Source organism: Acanthopagrus latus, chromosome 12 (assembly GCF_904848185.1).
Source record: "Acanthopagrus latus isolate v.2019 chromosome 12, fAcaLat1.1, whole genome shotgun sequence".
NCBI classification, from domain to species: Eukaryota; Metazoa; Chordata; class Actinopteri; order Spariformes; family Sparidae; genus Acanthopagrus; species Acanthopagrus latus.
The window spans coordinates 4,549,701-4,570,457 of record NC_051050.1 but is presented as its reverse complement, the minus strand read 5'-3'; the positions used below and the strand labels follow the sequence as shown (position 1 = coordinate 4,570,457).

Below are 20,757 nucleotides of genomic sequence, written 5' to 3'. Positions count from 1 at the left end.
AAGATAAAGACAAAGCTAAACACCGGAGTTAGCATACAAGCTAACAAGCTAGATTTAGCAACAAGCTAGGTAGCTCGACTGCAACATCGTACAGCCATATCCAAGTCTTTCTGTATAGTCTCTCAGCATATGCACGAGAATGATTGACACTTCTCTGACACTCCCCTTGACTCTGGTTGGTTGTATTGAGCCAGGAGCAGTGGATTCTTGCAAATCAAATTACAGCCACTGGGTGGAGCCACAGACAGTGGATTTTTACATGGCTGACCTGTATCTTATTTTACTGTGAGATCATGATGACAATTTTAGCAAATATACTCAAAAAATAGTTAAAAACTACAACTTTAATGTTGCAAAAGATTATTTCTGAAACTAATAAAGTGAAAATGGAAAAGAAACAAAATGAGTTATATATGAAATAAAAGGGTTTCTCTGCCAAATTGCAAACCTTGAACTCAGACATCCGGTGCATGGGGTTGTACTCCAAGGAGGTGGCCGTGGCATACGGACTGTTGAACACCCTGGGTGGACTGTCAACAACACCCAGCTGTAAACAAACAACACAACAACAGTGATTTTTAACCTCCTATCAGCGATACAGGTACTGAGACATGGGAAGCAGAAAGGATGGCGAAAAGTCCACAATCTGAGTTTTCAGACTGCAGGCGAATCGAGAAGTGACGCCTGAGCCATGACTGTTTTGTTGCTTTTACTTTGACTTCAGTGTTAGATAGAAATTAACAAAAGTAAAGGCAATACTCGTACAAAAATCAAATTAAACAACAATTACGAATAAAAAAAACATCAAAAAGCTCTTTCACATGATTATTACCAGGCATGTGACTTAAGTCTCAAACAACTGACAAAAGTCCACATCTCTGATTATTACAAGATGAATGTTATTTCTAATGTTCGACAAAGAATTACACTAACACAATTAATACTCATGTAAGTTGGTGATATAATTAGCTGTTAATCATAAGTGATTACATGTGATAAATTGCTGGTGAGTGAGTACTCATTTGTAGCACACTTGAAAGGTGTCTATCGATTAGATTTGATTTGATGGAAGATAAAAGACTGATGGCACTGTGTAATTCAGAGTTTCTCAACCCTTATTTAATTAGACAAATCTTGCATTGTTATAGGATTTTCAAATGGGTTAAAAAGACAGAATAGGCTGAGAAACTCTGGTATAATTTGATTCTGTGGCGACAGTCAGGTAACTGAGGCGCCCAATAAAAAAATAAAAAAAACCTTATATCTGTGTTTTTTCCAGGAGATGGTGCTGTTCAATAGCTGTAGAGGAAAAAGTTGAATTAAACAAATGCTGCATGAGACATTTCTCACTTCAACATTGACATTATTGTTCTCATCATTGTGGGTTACAAAGATTTGTATGTGTTTACATTATTGCACATTTAGTTGCTTGCATTATGTGACTAGATGCACTCTCTCAAGAGAAACATTGACCTTGAACACTAACTGATGGGGATCTTGAGAATTTTGAGATCTGTAAAAAAGCTGAAAGATCAGAAAACAGTGAGCGAAAAATCTAGCTTCGGGTGATTACTGAGTCTAAACAAACTTCATCATCCGCTGTAGTTTCAACCGGTTTCCAATTCAAAATAAATTAGTTTCAGTACGTTGCTAAATGTATTAGCATTTTAAAAGTCTACATAAGACTGCTATCCCAGAAAAAAAGAAAATGATGGGGAATGTTCTGCAGTGCATGGACCATAACAGACCTCACAGCTGAGTTTTATCCAGGAGATGGCACTGTTTAATAACTGGTTCTGTGTTTCTGCAGTCCCAGATATCCAGCAGTACAACAGCATCTGATTAATATTAAATCTGTCTAATCTCTGCAGGCCCTGTACACTCTGTGGGTGCTCTGAATTACACACAGAGTCCATGGTCCATCTCACTCACCCTGTCAGACATAGTGTCCCAGTCCCGCGAGGCCAGGGACTCCAGAGACCCTCGGTAGTTGTTCATCCCCAGCCTGTTGGTCTCCCATCGGGCCAGCCTGGGGCCGTTCTCCCCCATCGACCCGCCGCCTCCCGGACCATCTGCATCCCTGCCGCTAACCCCGTTGGTCTTCATCTCGCTGTTTAGGAGCAGCTGATACTTCGGGTTCTGGCTGGTCTGCACGACCCGGGGTGTGGTGGGCTCCTCCTCTGAATGCTTGTTTGAATCAAATTCAGACTCCTGGAGGAGAGGGGAAGAAGGTGGGGGAGAAGGGGAGAAATTAACCTGGGTGAAACATAAAAATACACCTGCTGGAGGAGTGGAAACAGGATAAGGATGATTTTACAGAGCACATGCTGGTGTTGTGATTGACAGCAGACAGTTGACAATTATACGGTACAAAAAGAAAAGATATAATGAAAGTTATGGAGGGTTATATAAAAATATATATTTAGTGAGTTGTTATGAGCCACCTAAAATTGCCAACAGGATAAATGAGCAGAACTTCTACTTCTAGAGACCAAGCGCTCCCAAAATGGTCCCATTGACTGCAAATCTAATAACCTTTGGTGCAAGCTTAATGAAGGGAACCTAGCTAAAAACATCTGGGAATGTACTGAGTAAACGGAAGAAGAGTTGATTTTTTACAGTTCATTTCATGGTGCAAGCTCGAATCACATGACTCAAGCTCAAAGATTACAAGTGAGCAGAGAATCAACTGGTTTTCCCAACTAACACAATTTGCAATTCAACAGCAGCCAACCATGTTTTGCAAGAAGGAGCGACAGCTGTGAAGTGTGGCGCAGAGAGGCGGATACACTTATTTAACAGCCTTCAAAACAATGACTTTGTCCCATCTTTGCATGTACTGTCTAATAAGAAGTGGTTGAAATCTCACCAAGCTTATTATCAGGCAAAAAAACTCAAGCAGAGAGAGTTTTCAGTTTGCCCCAATCACTCTCATGCAGTGCAAATCATTAGTCATAGTTTTTAAACCAAAGCTAGAAATGGTAACGTGTGAAGCTCATTTACAGGAAAAGAATCAAAGAGAGGAGTTATATCTGTCAGCGCCTTTGAGGCCATTTTGATTAGTACGATTGAAGAGCATGTGCGGTGGTTTCATGCTTTTGAGTCATCATGCGGATTGAGACCGGCGCTTTGATCATCATGCATTGAAAAGACTTGCAGTGCCATGCTGTCAGGCCGTCTTCATGCGGAGAAGATGCAGAGCTTTTCCCTTCATGCAGGGACATCAAAACTGGAGTTTTCCCTTTTGCTTACCGATCCCATGCCGGAATCAGCTACCGAGTCTCTGCCGGAGTCTGGGGTTCGAGTTTGGCTAGTCTTCTCCACGCTGCCTCCTACTGGACAATCTATTCTTGCGGTAATCTGACTGGTTTTGGTGTCTATCTGTGTTGAATCAGCCCCTTTCTGACTGGTGTCCATGACAGACGGTGTCACAGTGATACTGGGAACTGGACTCTCATTTTGTCCGAGACTGCTCGGTGAGGAGGGATTGGACTTGGACTTTGGAGACTCGAGAGCGACTCGTCCTGCTCCCGAAGAAGGGCTCTGTGGGGATCTGGAAGAAGAGTCATGATCCGGACCAGAGAATTTGGTGATCAGGTCTTTGATGCTGCCGGCTCGCCGCAGGCTCGAACCGTAGGACAGGCCTTTCAAATCCCGGCTCTTTGGACTGGCTCTCCAGGCCTGCTCTGCCTCTTCTTTGCTGGTGGTGTGGTGAGAACTAAGTGAAGACTGGGAAGAAGTGACCTGCGGTGCGGGCTGAAAGAGGTGAACACAATAACATGTCCCCAAAACACTGTTAGTGAGGAGTCTGAGCAGCAGATGCACCAGGTTAGTGGTGGGTCATATGACATACAATGTCCATTTACTTTACAGTGTAGAGCATAGTAACTGTCTTTTTACTATACCGTGGTCTGAGTGAATACTCAATTTGGATGAGGCACTACTACTTTCTACTTTACAGAACACATGGCCTGTCATTTGTTCAGGAACATCGTGATACTTATTTTGGGACAGTGATATGGCTGGCTAGCTGCACAGCAGATTTACCGTTTGTCAGCCGTATGCAGCGTTATTGACTTTCAATCTTACTAGCATAACATTAGCTTTCTGGTTAATAGCAAAGCCGAAACGTTCTACATGAGCTGGGCAGACTAGTTCATCTACCAAAATCTTATCTGAGGTCTGTCATATTTACTGGGGAAGTGAACAACGTTTCCATTGTGTAAGAACTTTTAGGGTTGTATGGATTGCTCCAGCTATAAGTCAAACCTCCCGGTGTTGCCAGGGAAACAGAGGCATTGCAAATTGCATTAAATATCCATTAATGGTCCATATATCAAGTGACCGTGGTATAAGCAAGATATTGCCCTTTGAGGTGTCCACAATAAGGAATTAATGGAGTCCCCATCATCCAGTAATTCCTGATACTGGACACCTCTTGGGGTATGGATACAGATTGATTAGAACAAGTACAGAAGAGTCACAAAGTTTCTAAATTTTGGTATATTTAGCTAACATTAGCCACCATCAACTACTGGTATGGCTGTAGTGGCAATGAAGCCTCCTTTACACAAATATTCATTAAATCTCACATGAGCAGTTTAGATTTAAAGACAGCACTCCATCACTTTAATTTGAATTTAAATGATTTCTTCAAAGCAGCACATTAATAGCGTGTTTGTGTTCGTCTCTCCAGTCTTTACAGTGTAGATGATGTTTATTGTTGAATTGCATACATAATGACAAGCCCAGTGTGTAGGTGTGTGTGTCTGTGTGTGCGCGTGTGTGTGCGTGTACATGTGCTTCTATCCTGACATAAATCCCTCTTGAGAAAGTGCAACATCTGCTCGCTCATCTGAAAAATCACCCCTGAAACACAACATCCCACTTTCTCACACAGATATAACAGGAGAGATACTGTAAGTATAAACAGGCAGACAGAGAGACTCCAGTGTTCAAAACCCCACTCAGCTTACACTCCCAAAATGGCAGCATTTTTTTTTTTTGCCAAAAAGCCACTTGATTAAATCCAACTTTAATTAACAATCATAACAAGGAGGCCGATGCCACTTAGAGAAATGAAGTGGCGAGCGTCCAGGGGTTTAACTTTTGGGGCTCGAGGGTCCAAAGCACCGAGTGGCCTTAATCCAGGAACTCGCCTGGCCACTTCCCCTTGGGACAGTGAGCCGAGGCCGGGGTGGGAGTGGAGCCATGGCCTGGGAGGACTGAGAGGGAGGGCGGGTGTCTGGGGTTTAGGATCACTGCTAATCACCACGGTATTAAAATGTTTACAGGCCGTGGTGGGATTAGCTCTGAGCTGATGATTTTAATGTTATTATTTTTGCCCTGTGAACTCAGTTTGGACTCTCCGAGTATCATGGAATGAGGGGACGGTGACACAGTTGTGATGAAATGTGTGTTCTTGAATTTCTGTCTTCCTTCACAACGCATCCAATACAGCAGCCTGGTCAGTGGCCCGGCGCTTATCAGTTTGACGCTGTATGTGCCCCTCTTGCATCACATCTTGAAGTGCCCTTTTTAGTGCAGCAGTATAAAGAGCAAGAAAAGTCTGAATTGAGGACCAAGAGACAAGATTGATTTGTTTTAATCTGATTGACACTAGAGGGGTAGATAGGGCACCATAGTGTGATACTTTAGACCACTGACCAGACATCTGTATGTGATGAGTTGGGAGTGAGAACATGGCGCCTTTCAACCCACTTTTCTCAGAAATTCCATCCAAATGGACACTAAACACCAAATCCTCAGACTTAAATGATTAATCACTTCATTGTTAGACTAAAGACACAACAATGTGATTTTTCATGGTGCGATAACTAGGTCAAGATCTAAGAAAGATGGGGTGCATGGTTTAAAGAAACCAAAGCTGAGTTTTGGTGGGAGACAGGCGGAGAAGGTGAAGTCAGACATTTAGCACACACATCCAGCTACACTGAAATTGTCCTTCAGACATGTTGTTACTGTGATACACTGTTAAGCTGTTTGAACAAACCAATTGCTGAATTTAGAGAAAGTGAAAAGAAATGTTTCGAAATCTTCAAGACAAAGATGTGCAGCATAACATAGTAACCACACAGACGGAGATTCATTCAGGAAAGCCAGGTCCATATTCCCCAAAGTCCTGCACACACACACACACATGCACACACACACACACATGCACACACACACACACACACACACATGCACACACACACACACACACGCACACACACACACACACACACACACACACACACACACATCGGTCCTCCAGTCCCTGTGGCCTCACTACAGTACAGACATATGGCGTAGAGCTGTACACCATCTGACCCAGATATGAGATTGCAATGCACCCTGGGAAAAACAATGAATGCACTGCTAATGTTTGGTTCAGGGTTTTTTCTCCTGAACAAAAGTTCAGCAGGGGTGGCTGGGGCAGAACACTGTCTTTTCTATTTTTCGAAACACATATACTGTCATGATAAATCAAACCTTGTGATGGCCAATATATCATCTAACATCTTCTACTTTAGGTAAGAAAAATCTTTTCAAATGTTTGTCAATGTTGACAAATTTCAACAATGTAACATACAAATCTGCTCCATTAAAGGGTCACCCCATGTGAGAAAGAATTAGAAAAATAAAACACACACAAAAAGATTTGTCAAAATCAAAGCAGCAGAGGCCTGAGGTTTGATTCTAGTCAGGTTATCTTGAGCTCCCTGAACCCTGTATCCTACATTTACCACAATGAATCTGCAACATTGTTTTTATTAGATCATACCTGCCGGGTTAATATCAAAATCCATCTGTCTAAAATCCAAACCTCCACACCTTCAGTCTATAACACAGCTTTTCCATTACATTTTCCAAATGAACCCTGATGTGTTAAATCTGTGGAGTGCCCCTTTAACTGTACACCGTCATGACTCCATGTCCTATATATCATACTAACAAAAAATCTAATTTGGTTTTGATGGTGTTGGAGATGTTTGTGGGAGTTTACATGGATTTCTTTGATAGACAGGCTGGTTTATTCAGAGATCACACATAGATTCAGCTCCTGGCCATCTGCACACCAAACAATGGGAAATATTACTAGGAACTTTTTTCAAGTTTCAACTGTCAGGACCAAGCCTGCCTCTTCCATTTTTAGCTGAGGGAATTTCAAACATTTCATTATTGCTGTGTTTGTAGGCATCTCCAGTACCGGCTTAGAGGATGACGATGAGGACAGACTTCTTTTGGCCAATTTTAGCACAATCAACATCTCATGGTGACAGCAAAAAGTCCAAAGGGTTGGGCGGGGAAGGGTGTTTTCCAATGATGTAAAAGAAGTAGTCTTAAGGGATAAACTCAGAAAAATGTTGCTTTCTAGCTTCTGTGCCTCTCCTGGTTGTTTCCAAACTTCACTGTTTGCCTTCAAAGTTTCCATGGTGTTTTTTTCTTTTTTTCTTTTTTGCTCTTATGAAGTGCTTTCTTCTTCCCTTGGGTTGTCTTTCAGCTGCTCTTTATTTTCTAGATCCTCCTGGTGTTGTCCTTTTGTCTCTTTTCTAGCTCCTCTTAGTTGTTTTTTCTGTTTCCGTGGGTGCGTCTCTTGTTTTCTAGCTTGTTGTGGTGGTCCTTGGTGGTGGTGTTAAAAGGTTGAAGTTTCATTTATTTGTTTTTTTACAACCCCACGGCTGTGACACAAGACTGTGTTTAAGTCCATTTGAACTACAAACAAACTCTGTTGACTGTTGGGGATGAGTTCAGGAGTCTCACAGCCTAAGGAAATAAGGTGCGCTGTGGATACTTCTGTATCTCTTGCCAGATGGCAGCAGGGTGACAGACTGTGGCTGGAGTGGGTGCAGTCTTTAAGTATCAAAAGCAAAATAGACAATAAAGCAGGGTCTGCTTCAGAGCACGGCTAGTCTGTGGCTAGTCTGTGGCTTCCATGGCGTGTCCGCAACTTCTCAGTCAGTGACAACGTCCTCAGAAGCTCCAACCTCTTGTCCAAATATGGCCCCTTGTGGCTCCAAGAAGCCAAGATGGCGACAACTGTAATGCCAAACTCAAAGCACCTGAACAGTAGTTGACAAGCCAACGGTAGACGTCAGGGTGGGTTTTTACGCTCATCTGTTCCTAGATGTTTGTTGTTGTTATCGGACTTCTTCAGATCGTTGTTCTGTCGTCCTCAGATTGTTTCTACCTCGGCATCGAACCCTTCAAACACTATTGTCCAAGTTGTTGGTGACACAGATGTAAAAGCAGCAGATGCACTAAAATGCTACACTGAAGCAAGACTGTCACCGCAGCGGCGAGGGCCAAACAATAGCACAGTAATAAATAAAATAAATCAGCAATTAGTGGCAGCAGTCTCATGTTGGACACGTACGTCTATCGCAGAGAGCAGAACCTTGAGCTAAGTTTGGCCTGAGGCAATCTGCTTGGCAATATGTTCCTGTGTTGTTGTTGTTGTTGTTGCCCCCCCACTCCTCTATCTCTCTCTCCTCCCCTCTCTATGGCTGTAAATAACAGAGATTAATCAACCAACCGGCGCGCTGTGCTCGCCTTAAGGCCGGCCCGTTTTCACACTTTGCTTAGTCCACAGTTATCCCTTCAGCAGGACTAATCATTACAAATCAGGCTGAAATCTGTCCAGATTAATCCTAAATGTCTCTTTATTTAATGTGGGAATATCAGAAATGATATGACCGGGATCATTTCATTTGGTTAAGCCTATCAAATATGAATAATCTATTAGTGATATGTTAAATATGGAGAATTGAAAAGCTTAGTAAGTGTTCCCACATACCATATGTCAAGGGACTGGTAGCAATTCACATAGGAAATTTTAAGTCAAAGAAAAAGTGAAACACTAGCTTCTAGTCAAGTCAAATACTGTATATACACATAAATATTCAAATCATTTATCCGTAGAGCTGAAGAAATCATAGATTCCTTGAAAGTCAATTGATGGAACATTAATTGCCAAATATTATGATTACCAATTAATCATTTAAGTCACTTTTCTGCTAAAAATACCCACAACGGTGTGATCACAATGAGCACAATCGGATCGTATGGATTTACTTCTTTTCTCTGTTTAATTAACCGAAACGTTCATGAAAAGAATCTTTGATTGCAGCCTGAAAATTCAAAAGAAATCAGGGGCTGCCGTTCTGAGAGAGCGAAACAGAAACAATCCAACCACTTCTAAACATGAGGGGCTCCCACCATTTTAATCTGACAAATCAGATTAACTGTATAAATAATGGTTCTTCATCAGAGGGCAAAGTAGAACACTGCAGCAAATCATTTTATACATTCCATTACACATGACTTTAGTCCATCACTGGAGCAGCTTTGTCTTTTTAAATCTTTACACAATGGAACTACATGAGAATATTATAACACAAAAATCACCAGAGGCTCTCACCCCACACTCATCTATGTAAGGCACATTCTTTTCCCCATGAGCATGAAGCGCTGCAGAGGCTTTTTTACACCTCACATGTTCTCATCTGATGAATAATTGGCACCTGTGTCCTACTTTTATACAACACTTTTCAGTGGTTTTAGGGACATTTTTGTGTTTTTTTGATTAATACTAAGAGTGTTGGAAAAGGTGGGGACAGTTTAACTAACCCAGCTGCTCCTCTCTAAAATCCACAGGCAGGTTTTAAGAGTCAAAATAGTAGAGCCGAGCTAAACAGGATCGATCTCTGAGGATTAGAATAAAAGTCCAAAACTGAAGTTTTTCTATTTAGTTACTGTAAAAGCAGTGGCAGCAGTGGTGCAAGACCCTTGCTTTTTCAACACTTCTTCTTTTTTATGTTTTTAGGGGAGATCTAAAAGCATATTTTTCAATTTCTTTTCAACAATCTAAGTTTAAATGTGAATCCCCGAGGTGAAGCGCGGGATTGAGGCCTTGATCTCTAATCACTGGTGCTTTTGGGAACTCCAACGGTGTTAATCAGTGTTGGCATTGACATATGAGAAAAAAACAAAACACATACAGAGCTCGCATTCACCAGATCACTGAATGTACAAAAACCTCTTAATCAAATATAATAAAACTGTTCATTTTATATCTAATCAAAATGATGTGTGATTATACAAATCCTGTCTCAATTTTCTGACAGATTAACCACAAATAATATGAAAAAAAGGTTATGAACCTCTCTTAGTGCAGAGTGGCTCATTTAGATTAGCAGGACATAGTTGGAGACCACAGACTGAAGTGAGCTAACATAGCATAATGAAAACGACAGCAATATGTTTGTGGCTATATATATATATATATATATATATATATATATATATATATATATATATATATATATATATATATAAAATGCAGTCGGGGTGTCAAGGTATAGCAAGACTATCCTCAAGAAAATATCAGACTTTGTCACAGAAGATCTTTGTTCGCCTCCTGTTCTCTTCAGCGCTGACCACGTCATTCTTTAACAGTGGTTTCAAATCAGGAAATTCTCTCTTTTTGTTTGCAATGAGATTTGAAGCCCTTTGGAAGAATCTGACAAATGATATCAATGAGGTTAGATCAGAAAACACTTGGATGCCTGATTCAACGGGGCGATTAAAACCATGAATTTTGTTATGAATGGTGAAATGTTATATCAAGCACCAATAAGTGTGTTGACATCAAAGGTTGCGTCATCTGCTGCAAGTGTGTGTCACTTACCGAGCTATGGTTGTGGCCATGTTCCGTCTTCACAACATCTTAACCTTGATGTAATTAGTATACCGAAGATGTGTTGTGATTATTTCTTCACACAGCAGGTTTGTATTTCCATTTTCACTAACAATACTGACCACATCCCTCATTGCCTTGCTTACTACCACCATTAACTTACATTAACCATTAACCATTAATTACATAATCAACATATTTATTTTAACTGAAAAAATATTTTCCTAAACCTAACTGAGTACTTTATGTGCCCCCCAAATAAGTAAACATTTGAGGGCACAGTCAGATGACAGAAAGGAACCCACTACATCAGCCAAGTTTCTACAGATGTGTTGATTGTTCATTTTTATTGTAATCCTGAGAAATTAATCTAAAAATTCAGAAATTACAACCACTACCAATAAAATATAGCCAAAACTCATTCACCTAATACATTTTTGGTGACTTTTCACAGACATTTCTACAAAAAAATAATCAAAAAATCAAATATAATCTGTTTTTTTTCTATATGGCCAATCTTAAACCAACGAGCTGGATGCATGTTGTATTTGTGAGCTGTAGATGCAGAATGCTGGCAGCCGGCCTGTCTGCTGTTGGTGTTTAAGCTTCATGAGTTAAACTGTGGTGACACTTTGACAGGTTTCCTGTTATAATAAGACTCCAAACCAGGTTTCTTCCCTCATCGTTTCCTGTCACAACCGTGTCAGTCTATTACAGGGTTGGTTTTTTTTTCGGTTTTAGGGAAAAGATGCTAAGTGTGTGTGTGTGTGTGTGTGTGTGTGTGTGTGTGTGTGTGTGTGTGTGTGTGTGGGTCTGCATCTGTGTGTGTGACAGACAGAGCCAGATGAGCAGGCAGATGTTTCCTCTGTCTCCACTCCGACTGTCTGAGAAAGACTGACAACAGCTGGACCAATGCCAGACAAACACACACACACGTGCGCGCACACACACGTGCACAAACACACATGCATGCATGCATACACATGTGCAGACAAAGACACAGTAACACTGCTCTACCTTGACAAAATTGCACTGAGAGTTTTCTTTGTTGGTTATTTCTCATCTACCCTGTATTAAACTTCACCTTGTTGACCAAAAACAGTTTAGATGCGCTTCAGATGAGTCCAGACCAACACTGGATATTCTTCCGGCTGATTCTGTAGAATTCTGTCCCAAAAGTTCTCTTTCACAGACTTGCAGAAGACATTGCTGCTTGTTGTAAACAACTTTTTTTAGATTATGAAACTCCTCTTGCACAAACTGTGTTTTTCCCTCAGTTGCATTTTCTGTTTGGAGCTCCATCTACACCCTTACCATACAGAGTGACAGGTAGTGTTAGGTGTGCTGTTAGTTTTATTTGTTAGGCCTGCTAAAGGGTCAGAGAAACGGTGTCAAGAGCAAGAAAGCTTAATAAAATCTGAAAAAGACCTGAAGCCAGGCGCGAAAACAGATAAAGGAGGAGTTATGGATGCTGTGGGTTTAGAGTTGAACTGTACCATGTTGTTTCCTTGTTCGGTCTCGTTCTTCCCCTGCATGCTGTGGTTGCTCGTGTCCTCTGTGTCTGACCTGAAGGAAAAGACAGAGATGTCAACTGACTCATCTTAATCAAACAGGCACTAAAAATACAAAACTAAAGTCAACCAGATACTTAAATAGTGCACAGTTGAAACAAAGTTATTCTGAACACTGAGTTCTGCTGAGTTTGGTACCTGTGGGACTGTTTGAGTATCTTCTGTGTGAAACCGGTCAGCCTCTGCGTCTCTGCCTGGTACCTCTGCAGATCTTGGGTCAGCAGGTTATGGAGCGCGCTCAGTGCCTCCGCTTGGAACACCAGCCTCTCTGACTGGAGCTGACGCTCGGTGATAGATGCCTGCAGCTCACGACAAGCACACAGGTGAAACTGGGGAAGAAAGTAAAAGACAATGGTTTTATTAATAGGCTTAGTGAAGAAATATGCACTGTAGTCTGTTGTTGTCTCTTCTTGTGTTTTGTCTTGTCTGTTCTGTCCTCTTTGATCCTGTTGGTATGTTTAAGCATGTTAATACTTGATATTATAGCAACAATTTGTGAGAACAACAACTATGAGATACTGTTCAAAGCCCTGGAAAAAGTGGACCCTGAGTTCAAATTATTTTGTCCACCTTCCAGTTTATGGTTTTTGATCAGTTTAAAATATTGTGATATGTGTAGGATATGTGTGTTTGCCAACTTGTTAATGGGCAATATTTCCAAATACAGGGTTGTGGGCATTTCTCTGTGAATAGAGACAGGGAAATCACACTTTCTACAATACGGTATGTTTAAAAAGAGTTCACTAGTCTTTTCATTATCAATTGTAGTAGTAGCTCAGCCATCAGAAATATGTATAACATTGATAATAGGATCGTACTGTAGTGAATCTCTGTTTCGCTTGCAATATGTATCACCAAATATCACATTTTGCCAAAGCCCAAGGTCTATACATTAATTTGATTGGTTTTTAATATGATGATATTTTCAGTTGCTGTTTTTTTCAAGCCACTGTGGTTCCTGCATGAGATCAGTTTCCTGCTGCGGTCACTTACGGTGGACGCCTGAAGGCCGGAGTTTCTCTTCAGCTCTTGGTCAGTCTGTTTCTTCTTCTCCTGCAGATCAAAAAGCTCAGTGGTCAGCAGCTGGTGACGGCCTTCAATATGCAAGAGTCTGACAACACACACAACAAAGCAAACTGTTAATTTAGAAAATGCACCCGAACTCCCACATGAATGCTTTGCAATAGGATGGGCAATATAGCTTTGAATCTATATTGCATTTCAGTCATAGTCATAATATCTCTTTTTTTTAATACATCAGGGTGTGATTTTCCTGTCTATCTTTCTCTTGTTGATAGTTGGTCCTTGTACTTATACATATTTGCTTGAAAAGAAATGTTGATACTACAGGGATATCTGGATTGTTTGGAGTTTTACTTGGAGTTTTTATCCTTCAAGAGCTGCTGTTTCATATATTTAATATGTTTTAGTATGTACAGTATATACAAATTAGATACAGCATAAACAAGTGAATAGGCACCCCCCCCCCCCCACACACACACACACTTTCTTTTTTTTTAAAAGTTGTTCAGGGACAAACGGTTAGCTGTGGTCTCTGGATCCCTCAACACACAACCCTTTCTCTGCGGTCTTGGTCTCTGCAGGTCTGGAAACAGGCAGCAGTCACCTGCCCACATCAAACATCCCGGACTTACCTGCGGGCTCCTGCAACACTCTTTAACATGAAACCGCTCCTTCCCTTGAACAAACATGGTCGTGTTTTCATAGATACACACCGAGCCGATCGGCTGTTACAGAAGCTAGGGGATTAACGCTTCCTGTTTGTAATCGCCAGCAGCAGAATATTCAAAAAAAGTCATGTGACTGCTGTGAGTTTGAATGGCCGAGTCACACCAGGCCTACTGTTTGCATTCTAGTCAGTCATTCTATCAGTACTGAAAATTATGGTATAGTGTTGAGGTATGGAGTAGTGGCAATAGGGTCTGCGTGTAATAGCAGTAATACTTGTAGTAGATAGTTGTGATAGTTACTGCACTTCTACAGCAGTTGTAGTAGTAGATGTTGTACTACTTGCAGTACAAGCAATAATTATATTATCTATGTTCATTTGTGTAGCAGACCAGTAGTAGCACCAAGAGTAGTCCCAGTAGAAAAAAAGGGGCAGTAGTTTCTATAGAATCAGCATTAAGAGGATACAGAAAGTAAATTGAAGTCTTGTAATAATTATGAATGTACTAATGGCTAATGATAGTTCTTGTATGAGTAGTACTACGTGCAGCAGAGGCACTACTACTACTGCTACTTGTAAAAGTGCTATTAACATCAGTGCAGCAGTGATAGCAATAGCAAAAGTTGCAGGAGTACAACTTTAGTGTAGCAGTGTGCAGTAGTGGTACTACTATAATGGGAGCAGCAGTACTTAAAACTGCAGTATTAATAGTTGTACAAGCTCTAGTAATATTTCTATTTGTAGTGGTTGCAGCTGTGTTAAAGCACTGTATGCTGGTATATCTATACTATTAGTACAGCAGCACTAGGAGTAATAGGAATAATACTACTAGTATGCATAGTAGTGGAAACTGCACAAACCAGCAGTAGCTAGACCGGCAGTAGTGATAGTTGTGGTAGTATTTCTTACAGCATCGAAGTAGTTCACCTTATACTTGTACCAGCAGTAGTGCAAGTTTTTAGAAAATATTAGTAGTCATTGTAGTAGCAGCAGCAACACAATGATTACTCCACTACTATTACTACAGAGGCAGACACGGAGACCCAGGTGAAGTGCTGCAGAGTGTAAGAGGCCCTGCGTCCACTGGGAGGCACTAACCCTCTGTACCGCAGCGTCACAACAGCCGGTGATGAGAGGCACACAAGTGTTTTGTTTGTGAGGAAGAAGAGGAGGCTCATCTGAGGAAAAGCCTTTGATGAACTAACTGATCGAGTGACATCCACATGTAGAGGAAAGACAAATTAGTAGAAACGACACAAACAACGACACAGAAACACAAAAGGCCCTCTGGGAGATATATTAACATTCTGTTAATGAGGTTTTTTCAAGGAGCCCGACAGACTCCACTGTGCGCGTCAGAAGAAGTGCTCTGGAGTGAACCTAAAAGACGACGACGATGATGTCTGATTTACATTCACTTTGTCCTACAGACGGCACACTTGAAACACTGGTGACAAAAATGTCTGACAAAAATAAAATACAAATAAATGTCAGGTTTTTTAAATGTTGCCGGTTTATGTATAAGTCTTTTATGTTAAATGTCTATTCAAAGCCATACATATTTCAATATAAAATCAATATTTTGAATCAAGTCTTATCATTATTATAATATTGTAACAGGTTTCAATATTCTGCACTAAAAGGCTCCACTAGAGTTACACACTTTTCTAAATTCAGTTGTATCATACTGTAATAAACAGCACTGCCTCTCTCTGTTTGTTCATCAGTGATCATGACTGACTATGGTCTTTTCTGATGTCTGAAGATTTAGGCTGAACATCATTCAACAGTGTTTCAAATCGGTTCCTAAATGAAATCTAATTTTTAACTCCAAATCTATCAGTCAGGCTGGGGTGCTCACTTTGGACACTAGTTGGAACCTGCTGGCTTTGAAACAAGGAAAGGTCTTTCATTCAGGAGACTGCTGTTCATGTCGACTGTGACACCAGAAGTCCATGCAGAGTTCTTTGAACTTACTTCCACAGTGAAGATACGTCAGGTTACATTAATATTGACTGAGGTAACAATGCGTTTATAACAGAAATGACAGAAGAAACGAAGTGATTTGAACCCAAACTGTGATGTTTTCCTAAACCTAACCAAGTCATTTCTGTGCACAGAAAAGGCTCAGTGTGTGTGTTTGTGTTACGCTAGCGATGGATGTTGTTTTTGGGGATGCTGAAATTCAGTTGCTTAGGTATGAGGTTGTGTCAGTGTTTTAATTGTTATAAAGGTTGGATGTTGGAATGCCTGGTTTGTTTCTGGTTTTTGGGGTTTCAAGCTTTAATACTAACTGGATTTATGTATTTCACCACTGAACACATTACAGGGAACAAAGTGAAGTAGTCTATGAGAACCAACCAGTGAAATGGTTCTACACTGAACAGTGTTCTAGTTCTATTTCATATTTCTTCTTGCCTTTTAGGTTAGATATTTTTGGCTTGTTTGTTTGTTTGTTTTTGTTGAGATGGAAAGATTTCGTCTGATTCTTCTTCCTCATCATGAAATCAATCTGGATGATTTCTAAAATGAAATTATGTTTTTAATTACAACTTTAATTACAACATACATGTGCAGATCTAAAAGACTTCATGACTCAGGAAACTCATATCATCATGTTATGGTTTGGCTGAAATCCAGGCGGCACTGATTCATCTCTCAGCCCTGGTGTCAGTCAAGGTTTGAAAGAATGTAACAAGGATGTCGGATTCAAAACAACTATCACAATACGCACAGCACAGTGTTTCATTACAAGTGTAATATCGTTTGATCTCAGCCTGGTGAAATGAAAGCACTATGAATCTGCTTGGTTTGTTATTGTTGTTCAAAATGAAAGCCTTGTGTCCAGATGCCTGGAGCATCTTAATAAACAATACAATAAATGTTTTTTTATGGAGTTTTATAAGAAATAAGCAGCGTAAGACCTGTGCATATTTACCCAACGTCCTTAGGGTAATTCTCAGAAAAATATCATTTTTTGCTTTGAATTTTGTGTTACGAGACTTACCCACATAACACAGATGACGTCAGACTACATCTGAAGTATCCTGCTTCCACTGCTGGCTAGCCTGAAGAAAACTTAAGCCTGGAAATCAACTCAGAAATCTACCGGCGTGTTCCTGCTACCATCCTTCGGTTCAGTGTTTAGAAGAAATGAACATCTTGAGAGGTATCTTGAGGAAGATTTCAAGACTTTGAAGCTTCATGCAAATGAGCCACTTTGTCACCTGTCAATCAAAATGATCTTAACCAATGAAATGGCTTCATTAAAACACTGTGCGCGTGATGAGCGATGAGGAACATCATCCATCGGTGTGAAAAGACGGTAATTACCAATGGGTATCTGTATATGTGTGTGTGTGTGTGTGTGTGTTGTTGACAATTTGAAAATTACACAGACACTCACACACACACACACACACACACACACACAGACACACACTCTGCCAGCTGTCAGTGTGTTCTGATTAGGTGCTTACGTATAGAAAAGCGTGAATAGGGCTCCATAATTGCTTGAATGTATGTGACAAACACATTTCACTCCATAATTGCAGGTGAAATGTGTGGGTGTTATTTATTTATTTATTTTTTTTACATTTTTTTACGTTCATGCATCTCACCACTTGCAGCCTGTCACATATGTAATTTTCACTGTGTCGAGGTTACACAGGATGTATATACAGTGTGTTTATTTATAGCACAAAAAACATTTTTTGATGAATAGCATCCACTCCACAAAGTGTTCCAATCACCGACAGAGGTTTATGCTATGGACCTGTATGTAAATCAACACCAGTGTCTCTTCTTCTACTTCCTATTGCTTGTGTTAAATTGTTCAACATTCACATTTGCAATAAAAAAAGAAGAATCTTTTAAAGCCCAAAGAGATGTTAGGGTTGGGGTTTAAGTTTCAGTGCTGCCACGATTCCCAAAATGATCGATGATAAAAATAAAAAAACAACAACTATATTTTTTACAGATTTAGGGATAAAAACATGTTAGTTGTTGTGGTGTTAGAAAAAAGAATGGAAATGATGAATAAAAATAAGAGGAGGTAAATAAGACAAACATCTTGAAACAAGATAATGAGGAACGGAGGAAAAATTGATGAGAGGAATGCTACAATGTTTTGACAAAATGAGGAGGAGGAGAGACAGCTACTGATGAAGGTGGCGAGGTAAAATCATGTTTCAGTTTTGTCTTCTATTGCACAGCCCTGTTGTGTGTTTAAATCAGAAAGTAAGACATGAACAGAAATGAACAAATAAAAAAAGGAAGAGAAAGTGAAAGATGGGAATAAAGAAGAAAAAAGAAAAACAACAAAGAAATTTAACAAAGAGGAGAAAATGAAAGAGAAACAATAAAAACAGATAAAAAATTAAGCAAGCCAATGAAAGTGAAATCATGAAGGCAACGAAATGATAATAAAAAAAAACTCAAGGTCCTCTTCATAGCTTCTTTCTGGAACGTCCATCACATTTTATAGTCTTCATTAGCAGACAGACTTTATCTCAGCTACATGTACCACCTGCTGTAATGTCACTAAAGTTGCGTACCTAAAGAGGAAACAGACAACTTTCCCCTCCTAACATTTCCAAGCTGCATCATTGTCATCGTGACTGTTGCAAAGACGACTGGATCGCTTTTTTTTTCCCGTCATTGTTGCAACTGCCAGCCACGCAGGACAAAAGTGTGAGTTTATTCACTCGTTCAGTCTCTAATGGAGACGTGAAAGCAGGTGGAAATGCTGCCAGACTGGATCACCAGTCAGCCTTCAGTTCTGGAGATTGGTGCCAGGCGGCAGACAAAATTACACAGTGAAGGCAAGGTTTATAGGTTTATATTCTATAGCAATTACAGTGTGTACGCAACATTTACTTCATCGCAAGTTAAAGCAAAGGTCACGTGGCGACACCTGAGAGAATTGACAAAGACAATGAGATGTGGTTGAATGGCATGGAGAAAGGATCTTTGTTGAACATTTATATATGTACTTTTCTATTAAAACTAGTGCTTCCAGGGTAACTTTGATGCTCGAATGACTTTACTTGTTTAATTCAAATCTGTTTGCTGCTCAATCGATGTTCCTGTGATAGTTGAGAATTAGAATGCATTGCTCATATGCACCTTGGCAGCAGTTTGTTTCAGGAAGAAGTCTGATTCCACTGCATACAGTACATGTTAGTTTGATACGTGTAAATGATCCCCCTCTGTTCCCTGCACACTGTGATCCCTGGCCTCCGCGTTGTTGGAAATGAAGCTTTCTCTTGAGCCCTAAGAAACAGGATGAATCCCTGAGGCGTTTGAGCCTTTCCACCTTGTTGATCGATTTCATGGTCGATATCAGAAGATTTTGAAGCTTCTGAAGGGGAATGGGCAGATTATCCCTTTGGAGAAGTAGAGGAGGATAAAGATGAGAGTTGACAGAGTTCAGCTGGGTGCTCTCCAAGCTGCCAGTCTGCCTGTTAGTCTTGGCAACAAGCTGAGCTCTCCTTGCATAACCCTACTGTTTCCATCAATCTATGGGAAAATACCAGCAAACAACACATCTAATCCTTCACAATTCATCTACTCCACCAATGTCTGCTGCTCGGTCTGTGTTGGTTTGTACTGCTGTGTGTGTGTGTGTGTGTGTGTGTGTGTGTGTGTGTGTGTGTGTAAGCTTTTCAGTCCATCATGCTCTGCTGCAGATAGTGAAGGATGTCTTGTTGTTTTCAAATGGAGCAGGTCAGGACTGTAAAACTGCTAAGAGTCTAACGTTCAGCACTGTTGTCAGTAATGATTAAAACTGAAATACAATAAATTGGGTTTACTTTAGGGTTTCCGTATTCGGCGACTGTTCCTACACCCACACCGGAGGTCAGATCACCCAAACTTGTCACTGATGGATCTTTTCAGACCGGGTCACCCCGCTGCTCTGGACGCTTCCAGTAATAAAAACACAATGTGTATTTATAAAATGGTTTCTGAGAAAGCAGGAAGACAAGCATGACCGGAATGTCAGCCATAATGACAGGAAGAGTTCAAATGTTTTAGTGTTCCACTGCTGCATATTGACAGTTAGAAAGGAAACACAGCTGAAAGAAACTCGTCTTAAGGAGCTTGTTGCCTGAACGAGGAAATGAGGCTGTGCGATTTCTGTAATTTTATCTGAAGGTGACTGATTTACATTTTGCTGGGGCCAGAAAATAAAACATCAGTGGAGTGTGGGTGAAACAAGGGTGAGGCAAAGATAGGAAGAGAAAATAGCAAAGACCACAGGCTGAGACAGCTGTCAATCTAGGCAAAGCCCTGCAAGTCATACCTGCATCTTACTGGAGCTCTGATTTTTAAAATGTGCATTTAGTGACTGGAAAATGTATCAAATGGACATAGTTGACACAGTTTTGTTTGATTTCTTAGGAAGCAGTTCCTGTTAACTATGCCACATGTTCTCACTCACAATTTGGCAAATAGGCAGCTTGGGTCAACGGTCCAAAGCTTCAAGTTATGACACTGTCGGTACCCCTCTAGCACCAAAAATACTTGATTAGGTTTAGGAAAGGATCATGGTTTGGGTACAAGACGTTCTGTTAACTCAAACTACCTCAAGAAGTTAAAAACAAGCAGTGTTGCCACAGTTACCTTGAAAAGTAATCTGGCAAGTGATTACTCCTTTCAAAAGTAACTTAGTTACTTTACTGATTACTTGTTTTTAAAACTAACTAAGTTAGATTACAAGTAACTTTATTAGTTACATTCAGCAGGTGCCCAAACCTCCCTCCCCACCCCGGGCCTCATGACCCAGGATGGGG

General features: G+C 40.5%; 1 protein-coding gene across 5 annotated transcripts in view; it reads right to left on the bottom strand.

The window, feature by feature from the left end:
* LOC119030079 (cingulin-like protein 1) overlaps positions 1-20,757 on the bottom strand; it is a 55,450-nt gene that overhangs the window by 10,003 nt on the left and 24,690 nt on the right. For 2 of the 5 annotated variants that reach the window (XM_037117427.1, XM_037117428.1), the window contains 7 exons: positions 13,267-13,326; positions 12,412-12,602; positions 12,199-12,268; positions 3,253-3,756; positions 1,933-2,211; positions 1,258-1,299; positions 449-547 (listed from right to left, as the gene is read on the bottom strand). In XM_037117427.1, the coding sequence (XP_036973322.1) occupies positions 449-547; positions 1,258-1,299; positions 1,933-2,211; positions 3,253-3,756; positions 12,199-12,237 (963 nt within the window). In that variant the 5' untranslated portion in view covers positions 12,238-12,268; positions 12,412-12,602; positions 13,267-13,326. Of the gene's footprint in view, positions 1-448; positions 548-1,257; positions 1,300-1,932; positions 2,212-3,252; positions 3,757-12,198; positions 12,269-12,411; positions 12,603-13,266; positions 13,385-20,757 lie in introns of all 5 variants that reach the window. The other 3 variants (XM_037117424.1, XM_037117425.1, XM_037117426.1) reach the window with 3 other exon arrangements.